This window comes from Ictidomys tridecemlineatus, chromosome X (assembly GCF_052094955.1).
Source record: "Ictidomys tridecemlineatus isolate mIctTri1 chromosome X, mIctTri1.hap1, whole genome shotgun sequence".
NCBI classification, from domain to species: domain Eukaryota; kingdom Metazoa; phylum Chordata; class Mammalia; order Rodentia; family Sciuridae; genus Ictidomys; species Ictidomys tridecemlineatus.
Window position 1 is genome coordinate 58,319,497 of NC_135493.1, and position 12,641 is coordinate 58,332,137.

General features: G+C 45.1%; 1 protein-coding gene across 24 annotated transcripts in view; it reads right to left on the reverse strand.

Moving 5' to 3' along the window:
• LOC101973495 (nuclear RNA export factor 2) overlaps positions 1–12,641 on the reverse strand; it is a 125,401-nt gene that overhangs the window by 48,850 nt on the left and 63,910 nt on the right. For 14 of the 24 annotated variants that reach the window (XR_013431766.1, XM_078034528.1, XM_078034521.1 and 11 more), the window contains 18 exons: positions 9,651–9,810; positions 9,251–9,401; positions 8,888–8,971; positions 8,676–8,780; positions 8,488–8,568; positions 8,294–8,363; positions 8,049–8,137; positions 7,821–7,928; positions 7,532–7,641; positions 6,030–6,066; positions 5,569–5,637; positions 5,429–5,484; positions 5,180–5,287; positions 5,004–5,062; positions 4,772–4,887; positions 4,646–4,688; positions 4,026–4,122; positions 3,345–3,527 (listed from right to left, as the gene is read on the reverse strand). Coding sequence is in view for 20 of the 24 variants with exons in the window: in XM_078034528.1 (XP_077890654.1) it covers positions 3,345–3,527; positions 4,026–4,122; positions 4,646–4,688; positions 4,772–4,887; positions 5,004–5,062; positions 5,180–5,287; positions 5,429–5,484; positions 5,569–5,637; positions 6,030–6,066; positions 7,532–7,641; positions 7,821–7,928; positions 8,049–8,137; positions 8,294–8,363; positions 8,488–8,568; positions 8,676–8,780; positions 8,888–8,971; positions 9,251–9,401; positions 9,651–9,810 (1,726 nt within the window). In the remaining 4 variants the exon portion in view is untranslated. Of the gene's footprint in view, positions 1–3,333; positions 3,528–4,025; positions 4,123–4,645; positions 4,689–4,771; positions 4,888–5,003; positions 5,063–5,179; positions 5,288–5,428; positions 5,485–5,568; positions 5,638–6,029; positions 6,067–7,531; positions 7,642–7,820; positions 7,929–8,048; positions 8,138–8,293; positions 8,364–8,487; positions 8,569–8,675; positions 8,781–8,887; positions 8,972–9,250; positions 9,402–9,650; positions 9,811–12,641 lie in introns of all 24 variants that reach the window. The other 10 variants (XR_013431770.1, XR_013431769.1, XR_013431768.1 and 7 more) reach the window with 7 other exon arrangements.

The window sequence follows — 12,641 nt, forward strand, 5'->3', positions numbered from 1 at the left end:
TTATTTGGTGGTTAAGTGAATTTACTGGTATGTTTTGATTTCTTGCTTATTTTTGTTTGTCTATTACCATAAGGCTCACCAACAAAATCTTCTGATCATATCTAGCTTGAATGACAGCAATTTAACATGAGCATAAGAAGAGAAAGAAACAAAATGGAAAAAGAACAGGAGGAAAATATACTCACAAGAAAACTCTCCTGTTGCATTCCATTTTTCCTCATATTTAAAAATTTTTATATCCCATTTTTACATCTTTCAATATTGCCTATCACTTAACACATTAATATCATTTACTAGTTTTTAATAATTTGTTTTAGTATTTATACTAAGGACTCATGGCTTAAGACTGCTGGAACCATCCATAGGTAATGTAGTTGGAACAGAAATCTAATCTTGCAACACACAAGATTAGAATTGATGCATTATAATTATACAAAATGGTGGGATTCATTATGATATGTTTGTACATAAACATAACATAATTTGTTCAATTTCACTGCCTAGTACCTCCCTTTGCTCTTGTCTTCTCCCTCATCCAAATCTCCATTCTCTATTCTACTGGTCTCCCTTCTATTTTCATGAAAATTTCCTTGCCCTTCTTTTTTTCTATGTTCCACATATAAGAGAAAAATATGACCCTGATTTTCTGAGGCTGTCATATTTCATTTAATATTATGTTCTGTCATTTCATCCATTTACAGGCAAATGACAAAACTTCATTCTTCTTTATGGATGTGTAAAATGCCATGTGTGGGCATGTGTGTGTTTAGGCCTATATCCCTAAACCATAGTTACTGGAGTGTAGTCTGACACTGTAAGATTCTTCCCAACTGTAGGCAATCACCATGGATGTATCAGCCTGAGGCTCCTATGTTACACCTGTGGCCATCAAAACCACCAAATTCTATCACACCCTGAGCCAACACCTCACTAAGACTACCGAGACACTAGGTTAGGATCAAGGCACACAATGTTATGGGCTATTACTGAGGAGGACTCATGGCTTAAGACTGCTGGAACCATCCATAGATAATGTAGTTGGAACAGAAGTATAATTGAGTGGGGACATATGTCTTTCCTTGGCACTGGAACTGTTCCAGAGGCTCTGTTCATAGGCAGGCCTGAGGAGAGGACTATTAGGATCTGCCCAGTGTTAAGTTTCATCAGTTCAGCACTAAGAGCTAGTAATAATGTCCTGTGCTTTCTGCTTTTTCCTACCCGAAGTGAATGGGGTCTTCCACCACTACAATGCCCAAGGTTAGAGTAGTGTTGCTCAAGGTACTTTGCCACTTGGGTTGACTCTCAGCTGAGCTGCAGCAGATTCTCATAGCCACAGGAATCCACACAGTCTCAGGAGTACACCCAGTCCAATGGCAAAGCCAGTGTGGTAATACTGGCTGAAACATCAATCTGTCCCACTGAAACACAGATCTGCCTGGTATTGGGCAGTTTAAGGGTTCAGTCTGTGAGCATTGTCCTGGTGATAGCTGTGCTGTCTAGTACTGGTGATTGTTGGTGGAAAGAGTTGTTTGGCCACAAAGGTTGGTACCAAGCTGGTCCCACCTGAGTCTTACAACTGCAGGGGCCTGCACAATCTCAGGAGAATGAATGCTCCCTAGGTCCACTCAAAGGCTGAACTGATGTGGTCAAAACTCAAGTCTGTCATGCAGACATACAGTCTTTTTCTGATGCCAGACTGGTCTAGAGGCTCTGTCTATGAGTTCTGGCCTGCATATGGGACTTTCATTTCTACTGGGTGCTTGGTCTCACTTCGGCAGGCCTGGCACTGGGCCTTGAGACAAAGCCCTATGCTAGCTTTCCTGTCTTGCTCCCCAGCAAGTAAAGTCCTACTCTCCATTCTGCTGCCCAAGAATTGAGGAGGGGAGGTAGAGGTAGTCTCTTTGTCTAATGTAGTTTCAGTGTTCAGTCCAGGGGTACTGGCCTGGTGGTAGGGGGTTATGGAGCTCTGCATAGTTGGGGTTTCACTGTGGCAGGCCTGGTACTGAGTTTCAAGGCCAAGACCTGAACATCTTTCTCCCTCCCCAAAGTGGGAGGTGCTTCTCTATGCTCTGAGCTGCTTGGAGTTGGAGGAAGAAGGTAAGGATAAGCCTTTTATCCTGCAACCTTTTAAAAAAATTGGTTCTTTTTAGTTATTCATGACAGTAGAATTCATTTTGATAAAATCATGGAATATATCTTATTCTGCTAAGAGCCACAGCAAAGTAATATGATGCATGGCATTTTTGGTTGAAAGGTGAGCCAGCAAGCCATTGAGATGATATGATTATGTTAAGATCTGCATTCATATGGATGTTGGACTCCTGCTGTCCACCTTGGCCTGCTAGGGACTCCTGGAGAGTTCCCATTGGTTGGGGAAGTGTGGTAGGAGGGAATTCCGGAGGAGAGACTTCCTGTTGGGGTGCCGGAGAACGCTGCGGTGGGTCACTGGGTCAGTTGGCAATCTTCCCGGGAGCGTAGGGAGCATACGGGGCATTGGTGGCAGTTTCAAAAATAAAGTTTGTTCCTGCTTGAGTGGCTCATGATTTTGCACCCAGCCAGACTGTGGCATTATTCTAGTTAGGACCCCATTCTTATGGATGTACATGATGGTGATGGGATTCACTGTGGTGTATCCATATAAGTACATAGGGAAGTTATTTTGGATTCATTCCACTATCTTTTCTTTTCCTATTCCCCTCCCTTCTCTTCATTCCCCTTTGTCTAATATCCTGTAAGCTTGTTAAATTTTTAAATCCTCCTTCCTTCTTGCCTTCTTCAATGCATTTTTTGTTTTTGTAAATTAGGTCTCTCTGATTTTGTAAATCAGCCCTCTCACCTGATTTCATTAGTTCTTGTCCTGGTAGTTGGTGCATTAATAGCTATTCAACTTGGTAAATCTTTGGGGAGAGATTACAGGAGGATCTTATTAGGCTGTAATCTTGCTCTACCTCCCATTATCTTTTGTTATTTTTTTCTTGCTGATGCTATTATAATGGAAATGGTTTCTTAATTTCCTTTTTGGATTGTTCAATGCAAGTGCACAGAAATGCAAATAATATATGTATATAGATATGTTATCATGCAATCTTGTGGAATTTTTAAATCAACACTGATATTTTCTTGGGGGTTCTTTAGGATTTTCCATATGCAAGACTTTGTTGGCTGAACATTAAACTGTTTTAACATTTCTTTACAGTATAAAATTAGGATACATTTTTATGAGCCCATTTTGTAGGGGGAAGTAAAATATCCCAATAATTATTTTTCTTAATTTTCTGCTAGTTCCCATGATTCACTCACCCAGTCTCCAGTTTAACCCATTCCTGTACATACCCAGCACTCACTTTTGAGACCATTCAAGTTTCATCCCAGACTGTGTAGAGAAAACCTTCACCATTTCCTGCTGCTCCTGGGAGAGGGTAGGCATGGAGGTGGAAAACAGTGCAGGCATTGGGATGGAGAAAGAGCTCTGGATCTCATCACGGCTGGCATTCCTCACAATCAACTCATCATTCATGATGCATATACTGGAGGAAAAATTGACCCTCAGACAATAGTAGAGATGGACAATCCCTCACTACCAATGACAATCCTACATTCACTGCCACTCAGTAAACAAGATTCTTTCCATATCCCTACTCTGCATGGTTTCCTTGTCTGGAAGCCTCCATCCCTCCCACACTGCCTACTTTTGGAGGGACTATCTACCAGCCTGACCAGAGTTTTAGACTTAACTCCACTGCGTTTATTCTGCACAACACTCGAACTTCTGTTTTCAGAAGAAGACATTGAATCAGAGATAAGTCATGTGTCTTGACCCATGTTATATAGGTAGCAAGTGTTGAGGTCAGAAAGAGAGGTCTATCCCAAGTGTCAATGCTCTTAAATACTAGGTTAGACTTATCCTTGAACTAATCTGTTGACTTTCCCCAATATTAAGAATACTCTGAGGACTGCACCATCACAGTACTATAATTCTGGCCCCACGATGGTGTGGTTTTTCCCACCCATAACTTAGAACTTACCTGGAATTGTTGGTAGGGATAGCAATGAAGGTCCGGGTGAAGGCATGAACACATCCTTGAGACTTTCCTTCTGCTTCAAGGACAGCAAACAATACCCCTTTAGAGATGCACATACTTCAAACAATGTTTCCCATCAGGGTCTTCTGCTGAAGGGGGCCAGACTCAGACAATCATTCACTTGGAGTTGGGAGGCATGACAGGAATGGAGGACAACAACTGGAACAATTAAATCCCAGTGATGAATCCCTTATCACACGTTGGGCCATGTGAAAACCACTTCAAAAGTTTACTTGATCTTTCTGTCACATCTACCAGAGAAATGGGCTCTGTAAGCTCTGATTTGCAAATGGGGAAGCAGAGAGTAACGGATCCAAGACTATAAAGTAAAGACCTTGTAGAACAGCCATCAACATCCAACACCTATGTCTCTAACACCTGAGCTATGGGACAGACAATCATGGACAATATTCATGCCAGGATGGTTTGTGGGATAGTGTAGGCAGGAGAACATAGAGAGAAGAATAGAACGGAAAGTTCCAGCCAGAACTGGAGAAGCTGGAGAAGTTCTGAGAAGGAGGAAGCAGTAGGGGATCTGAGTAGGGGGCCAAAAAGACACTCACCTTCCTTGAACACCCCATTCACAGAAAAGCAGAGCATTGTTTCCTAAAAGGAGAAAACGCAAGAGCTCAGGATTTTGCTTAATCTCTTTCCCACCTCCAGTGTTCAGGGAGGAAGCAGGTGCTCACCGTCTGGAACCACATATCTACCATAAGGCAACTGAAGTCATGCTCAGTTTTGGGCAACACACTGAGGTAGTCCACGATGTCATGTTTTGTGTGTTTCAGCAGTTGTCTCCTCATGTCTGTAGAGAAAACAGAAACAAAAATAGGAGCAATACCATACCCTGGCCCTTGGTCCTTAAAATTGTTGCCTGTCATGCCCCCTTATGCTACCCAGTCTTCCCCCTCTCACACTTACTGGAATCCTTGAGCTTCTTCATATTCCTACTATACTTGAAGTACTTGCACAAGCTATTTCTAGGAGAAAAAGAGGAATAAGAGGGTGGGTCAGCCAGTGTGTTTATTTCCAGAACTCATATGTGTCTGTGAGAGGGTTACACCATCCTGGACCAGAGCCTGAACTGTGATACTCACGGGGCTGGGTCCTTGGGGTTGAAGGGAATGGTCAGAGAGAAGCAGGCCTCATCATGGTAAGCACTAAGTAGACCCTGTCGATCTCCATAGTCATAGATCAGGTAATATCTATTGGGGAGCAAAGGGAACAGGCTATCTCTGTGGCCTAACCCTCAAATGAGACCAGAAGACTCCTATGAGCAGACTGGTGCTATGGAAGCCAAGCCTGTCCCAAGCCTTCCTCTCCTCAAAGTCTCAGGGGGAACTTACTCCTGTAGGAATTGCAGAACTAGATTCTTTAAGGTCTCAGATCCTTTATAGCTTTCCTGGAATAAAAATTCATTTTAGACTCTGTGGTGGATAAAGTCTCCCCTGCAACACCCCCATCTCTCTTGGTCCTTCTTCCTCACCTTGCAGGGTTTTATTAATTTGGGGGCATCAGGGTCAATGACAACTGGTGTGGATATCTCCTGGCCATCCTGGAGAAGGGAAGAGGAAGTCAACAGTGCAGCTCAGGGTGGTGGCACAGTATGAACAAGGAGTTGAACACGCCCAAGGGGGAACAAGGGCCAGATGCTAGGTAAAAAATGGCCCTGGAAATTCTGTGGATGAGATCACACTAGGCATCTACATCATGAGCTGTTGGGAATCTCTGCCATTATATGCAACCTGTAGGTGAGTGTGCATGCATGTGTGCACACATACATGTGTGTTCTTCCTAGGGAAAATGTCCATGCCAGGGAGAATCCATGCCCTTTAAGATGGATGAGGGTCTGGTGCACACATAATCTAGGCAAGGCCCATAAGGCCTGGGGCCAGCGGGGAGGTCAGGTATGTGAGTAAGGAGATAAGACCGGAAGTGCATACTTACCAGGCGTAACAAATTGGGGAAACAATCCTGGATAGCACTGTGCAAATGAAAAATCTAATGAAGTGAGGTGACAGTGGAGGGTTGTGCACACTCTCTCCCTTTTGCTCTCCTCCCTCTCCCTCCCCCTGGGTACCTCCCATCTACACTGGCCTGACCCCCTCCTCCAGGGCCCACCCTGCCTCCCTTACCTTATTCCAGGTCCCCCCATGGAAGGCTCTGAAGGGAGCAGGGAATGGGGTGGGAGACCAGGGCTCTGCTACTGTGCTGGGTGTCCAGCCTTCTGTGGGGCATGGCCTGGCCAGACCAAGACCAGGTCATACTCTCGCCTCCCAGGATAGGATGCTGGGTGGGGTGGGGGTTTGGTGATTGAGGCAGGCAGGGGAAGGCAGGGGTATGGCCACAGAAAGGGAGTGAAGGCAGGGGAGGGAGAGATGGTGATAGAGGAAGCAAAGCAAAGGGAAGGGGAAGATGCTGCCCCCTGGTGCTGGAGGTCAAGATGGAAGTAAGAAACCAGCTGTCCTACTGCAGTCCATTCCTTCACCTGCCCCTGGCTGGCCCTGCAGCCCCAGGCAGGAATGCAAACATGTACCTGCTGGGCTGGGGCCCACAGGATGCAGGTTCAGCCTCTGTCTCCTGTGTGGGCCCAGAGGGGGCCAGGTATGGGAAAAGGAGCCGCCCCCACAGGAGGTGTCATTCTCAGCACCAATAGTGAAGAATCAGGCACCAGTTCAGCATGTGAAGAGGGTCTGTGGCCCCCTCTTATGAGCACCAGGTTCCCTCATGGTGGTCCCTGTGCACCTGTGCCTGTCTGAGTCAGTGTCTTGCCCAAGGAAGCATCTTGACTTGGGCTACCCAGGGCTGCTCTGAGGGACCAGGTTGGATGTGGGATGTGGAGTGGGGGAGAGAGCAGCAGTGCCCCTGAGGGGCCTGTGCTCCCGCCTCCTCCTCCTCTTCCTGCCCCTCCTTTGCCCTCTGCCTTCCCCTCCTGTCTTGGGAAGGCCTCTGCTCGCTGTCAGTGGCCCACCTCTGGCTCCTTGACTCAGGTAACCCAAGTTTCTCCCCAAGGAGGAAACAGTTCCCACCAATGGCCTAGAGGAACAGATGTTGAGATGGTAGCCACCCTGGTCCTCAGCATGGGCATAAAATTTCCATGTCAGCCTGGGACAGGAAGGGGGACTTTTCTGGAGCAAGGGAAGAATAGCCACTCTTAGGACAGGGGAGGGAAGCCCAAGTCCATCTTCGGAGGGCTTGCTGGAGGAGGTCAGTACAGAGAGGTGGGAAACACACCCCAGCCCAGGTGAAAATGAGAGGCAAGTCAGAAGAAGGAAAGTAGACCTGTGAGCATAGCTGAGGGACATAGATAGAGGATAGGGCGTGGCCTGTGGTCCTTTCAGAGGACCAGGGCTGCATCCTCCTGCAGACGGGGACATCAGGGGCAGCTCCGGCTCCCAGGAAGCAAAGGTCCCCGTGAAGGGTGACAGGTGTTACCAGGCATTATCTACCTTACATAGGCAGACTGGTCTGGGAAAGTACTGCACAAGGGGTTCCCTTCTAGCCACAGCTCTTCCAGCTTCAGCCCTTTCAGCTTGTCCAATTCCTTGGTGGTCCTCAGCTAAGAAAGATGGGGAGGGAACCAGTTAAGGAGGGCCAGGGAGAGAGAGACACCTGGGATCCTACATGCCAGCCCCTTGAATCCTTACCCACAAGTGCCTTTGTCTGCCTCTTGCCAACACCCTGCTGTGCACTACCAGCCACCCTCAACCCAAATTTCACCTGGCTCTCTCTTCTCACCTCGTTTTTGGAAAGGTTTAGTATCTTGACTTTGGGAGCCTTCTCTATAATGTCAGACAGGCCATCCAGCTGGTACAGTTTGTTGTTTTGCATGTTCAAGGACAACAGCTTTTGGGGAGGAAGTGTTAGAGTGATGGGGATTATCTAGCACCTGGGAGACACATCTGCCCTGAACACCATCCCTTCCACCCCTCTACCTAAATACCAAACCTGGGCCTAAGGTCTCACCTCAGGGAAATTACTTTCAATGATCTGCAAGGTGGCAAACATGCAGTTTCTTCGATTCAGGATCATGTGAATGTCATGGCCCACCAAGTCTTTGGGAAGCCAAGACAAGGGAATCAGAAGGCTAAGAGGGGTCCAGCTCGATCAATGTCAGCACAAACCCCTCCCCAAGTTTCCATCCCTATGTCCTCCTCCCAGGAAGAACCCTCTGCCCTCACCTGCCCTAGGATTACTGTGGTCAGCAATACCTGAGTCAAAACGGAGCTTTTGGAGGTTGAGAACTTGCTGGGAGACATCATATCGTTTGCTCATAGTCAGCTGCAGAGACAGAGATGGAAATAGCAGCTCTTAGTCTATAGGGATGGGGACAGTGACATCAGGGGGTAGGGGAATGGGTAGTTTCTAAGAAATGGGCATATAACTTGCTTTGAGTCTACACTACCTTTAGCTGCTCCATTTGTTCTGGCGTGAACTTATTCTGCATAGAGTAAGGTACAGCAGAAGTATTGACAAAGACAGATATCTGTGGGAAGGAGAGGTAGGGTAAACATCTGGAGTTCTAATCCTAAAGATAACAACCATGCTCTTACTCCAAGACAACATGATACAGGGAAAGCCCCTAGCACACACCTTTCGGTTCTCCTCATCACAAATCTTGTAGCTGATATCCTTTAATGCAGAAGCAGTTTTAACATCCTGTACAAAGAACCGGGCCTGATTTCTGATGTAGTGGAACTACAGTGAAGACAGAAGCAATGGTGTCAGATGACAATGGCCCCTGCTGAGCCAGGCCTCTCCCCCTCCCCTGTGCCCACTCAGCTGGCTTCACCATCCTCTCTTACATCCACCGGGGTGAAGGGGACAATGCAATGGCTCTGGACTGTATTCATTAGCCATGCCTTGTCATACTTTCTCCCATGTGGAATCTAAGGATAAAAAGAAAGAGTCAGAGAGGAAGGAGACAGCAAGGAATTAGGATGGAGGACAGACCCAGCCAAGTGCTATTTTCCAATATTCTATCTAGCTTTAAAGTACTTCTAAAGGGACCACTGACATGATTTCTTGTTTCTGTGCCAAATATGGATTTCTGAAACCTCCTTCTCAGAAGCTCTTCTCCAAATAACCAATGTATGGGTTTAATGTCATCTTCCTTCTATTAGTTTCCAAAATATCCTACTTAGTGCAGACCTTTCCATGACACTCACCGTAACCTTGAACCAGTTGCCCATTGTTTTTCCTTGTGTGTCCTCTCCTGTTTCTCTCTCTTCAGGTTTTGTATCTTTCCACACAGTAATATGGATTTGCTCTTCATTATGCCATTTCCCTCTCTTCTTATTGCGGCGGGTGGTTTGAGTGCTGGCAAATGGAGAGAAGGAGGGTGTCCATCAATGCTAAGAAAGCCTTCTATACCCCTCCCCTCACTGATACCAGGGTCACAATGAGGACTGCTTCACCAGTATGCCACTTCCACTGTTGTTCAGTTTTCCAGTGAGAGAAGAAAAAAAAAAGACCACAGAGAGTAAAAGAGTTGCATTGTCCAAGGGGCTGCTATCTGCAAAGCAGGCTACCTGATTCCTGTCTTATTGTGGGTCTTTGTGGACATACCTTATTGCCACATTTCGATCTCCCTCCTGGAGTTTCGAAGGAAGCAGTTTATACCCAGTATGCTCATAATGAAGATTCTTCCTGCCAAGATTACCCTGGGAAATTTTTCCACCTTTCTTTTTTCCTTGAACAGCACTGTTATCATCACTGATTTCTGAAACTGGTAACAAAAATGCAAGTATAAATTTCACTTAGCCTGATGTTCTACAGCTTCATCTGTTTATCAGCAAATGACATTGTTTCATTTTTCTGCATTGCTGAGTAGAATTTCATTGTGTATATATTCCATATTTTCTTTATCCATTCATCTACTTATGGGCAACTAGCCTGGTTGCATAATTTGGCTATTGTGAACTGTGCTGCTATAAACATTGGAATGCATGTAACTGTATAGCACACTGATTTCAGTTCTTTTGGATGAATACAAAGAGGGTAGAATAGCTGGGTCATATGATGATTCTATTTCTAGTGTTTTTAGAAATCTCCATATTGATTTCCACAGTGTTTGTACTAATTTTCAATCCCATCAAAAATGTGTAAATATTCCTTTCTCCCCACATCCTCTCCAGCATTATTATTTATTTTCTTGATGATTGACATTCTAACTGGGATGAGAAGAAATTTCATGCTAAGTAAAATAAGCCAAACTGACTCAGAAAGTCAAGGATTAAATGTTTTCCCTTATATGCAGAAGCTAGAGAGATTAAAGGAATAAAAATGTGGGGAATTTCAGCAAATTTGAAGGGGTATCAGTAGAGGAAAGGCAGTAGACCAAGAGGGAGGAGGGAAGGGAGAGAAAGGGGAAGAACTTGTGGAATAAAATCAACCAAATTATGCTATGTGCAGGTGTGAGCATATCATAATGAATCCCAGTTTCATGTGTAACTATAATATACTGATAAAAATATACATATATAAATAAATAAAATGAAGGCCAGAAAATTATATGCAGAATAGGGTGAGGGAGAAGAAATGGAAGTGGTAAGTCCTAGGGGATGAATTAGGGTAAATCATGTTATGTGCATATATGAACATGTCACAATAAACCCCACCATTATGTACATTATAATGTACTAATAAAAACATAAAAAATACAAATTTAAGGAAACATTAATTATCCACTTACCATGTCATGGCCCAACAGTGAGTTAAGGCAAGCGAAATGCCAACTTTCCCTAAGGATCAATCACACAAACTCCAGAAAACAAACTCCTTTGTCCAGATATGAGAGCCTTCTCTCATAGGTGACACAATCAAGGGAGATACTATAGACGAAGAAGTAACTCTGTTGGACCTTTTAATAAGTGGAGCAGGATTGGTAAGGATCAAGGATGTGTCTGCCCTTGGGTTAGGCTAGACATCATCTGCACACCAGACAGCTGTTCTACACTTGCCTTCTCAGGCTTCTCCAATCACCACCAATTGCTGGGAGGTAACCTTTGTAACACACCCTGATTCTAATCACCCACCAGAACTCACTGTGAATAATCAGCTAGCCAAGCTTCCCTTGCTGGTATAGTAAAAGTTTTAATGCGAGTTGGGACTAATCTAACATCCTGCTACACTGTCCCTGACACTTCCGCCCTCGCCTTCAACAATACTCAGCTTGAAACGTTCAGAGCAAGCTTTCCTTCTGCACAGCCTGCAATGCTTTCAGCCCAGAACAGGGCTCTTCCTAAACTCTACTCTTCTGTAACAAGAGTCTGAATGACAAACTGGAATGAGTAGCTTCAAATACAATTCCCAAAGGTGTGGGGATTTTCCTGTTCTTCTTTGTTGTTTCTTCCTCCCTCCCTCCCTGCCTTTCTTTTTTTGTACTAGGGATTGAATCCAGGGGCACTTAACCACTAAGCCACATACCCAGGCCTTTTTGTTTGTTTATATATTTTTGAGACAAGGTCTTCCTAAATTGCTTAGAGCCTTGATAATTTGCTGAGGCTGGCTTTGAACTTGCAATCCTCCTGCCTCACCCTCCTGAGCTACTAGGATTATAGGCATGCTCCCCTACACCTGGGCACCAGAGTGATTTTTTTTTTAAGTACAAGTCAAATCTTGTCATTCCTCTGCTCAAAATACTGTAACAGAGGTTTGGAGCCCATCAATATGTTAAAGAGATATGAGTCCAAAATGACAACAAAAGGGAACCTTATTGGTGATATTTGGAGAATGCCAGGAAACCAGCCCATTTCCATGAATGTTCATAAACAAAAGGAAAACTCTGGATGTTAAACTGAAGGTTAACAGGGCACTTTGTCCAGGTATGGAGTTCAGGCAGAGTCTGAGTCATTTTGAGAATATGATTTCATTGATAACATAACTGAGGGGAAAATATAAAAGTGAGCTAGAAAATGCCTATAGCTACAATCTCAGGCAAGGCCCTGTGCTGTGAATCACAGGGGACAGTGAACATGTGATAGAAAGTACCATGGGCCTTGACAGTCAGAGATGTTGAAGACTAAACACACACAGGTTCACATCCACTTACTGAACTCCCACATCTCAGCCCAGTCCCTGGCTCATGGCCCTGCTGCCAGAACCAAAGGCCCTGACAAGAGTATGAGAAAGGAGCCAGAGTGTCTCTGCTTGGGTCTGCCTAGGTCCCCCTCAGGTGTTTCCTCCCACATCAAAACACTAGTGAGGATCCTTTATGACATGGTATGTGTTCCCATGCTACTTACTGTGTCATTTTAGAACCACACCCCCTCCAATTCCCCCAATACATGGCAACTTCATCCTGCTGTGTGGTAGGGGAAAATGGAGCAAGAAGTAAACTAGCACTTGCCCAGTGCCAACCAACATTTTCTCAGTGTTGTGCGAACTCTAGGTTTGATTTGACCTCCTCACAGAAATGCCACAAGAAGTATATCCACAGTTCCTTTTCAGATCATGAACATGAAGCCCACAGACATGAGGAACATTTACCTGGATTTCTAGCCCAGCAAGTGGAGAACAAGTATTGTTCTCAGGACCCTCTGGTCTGCCTCCACAGTT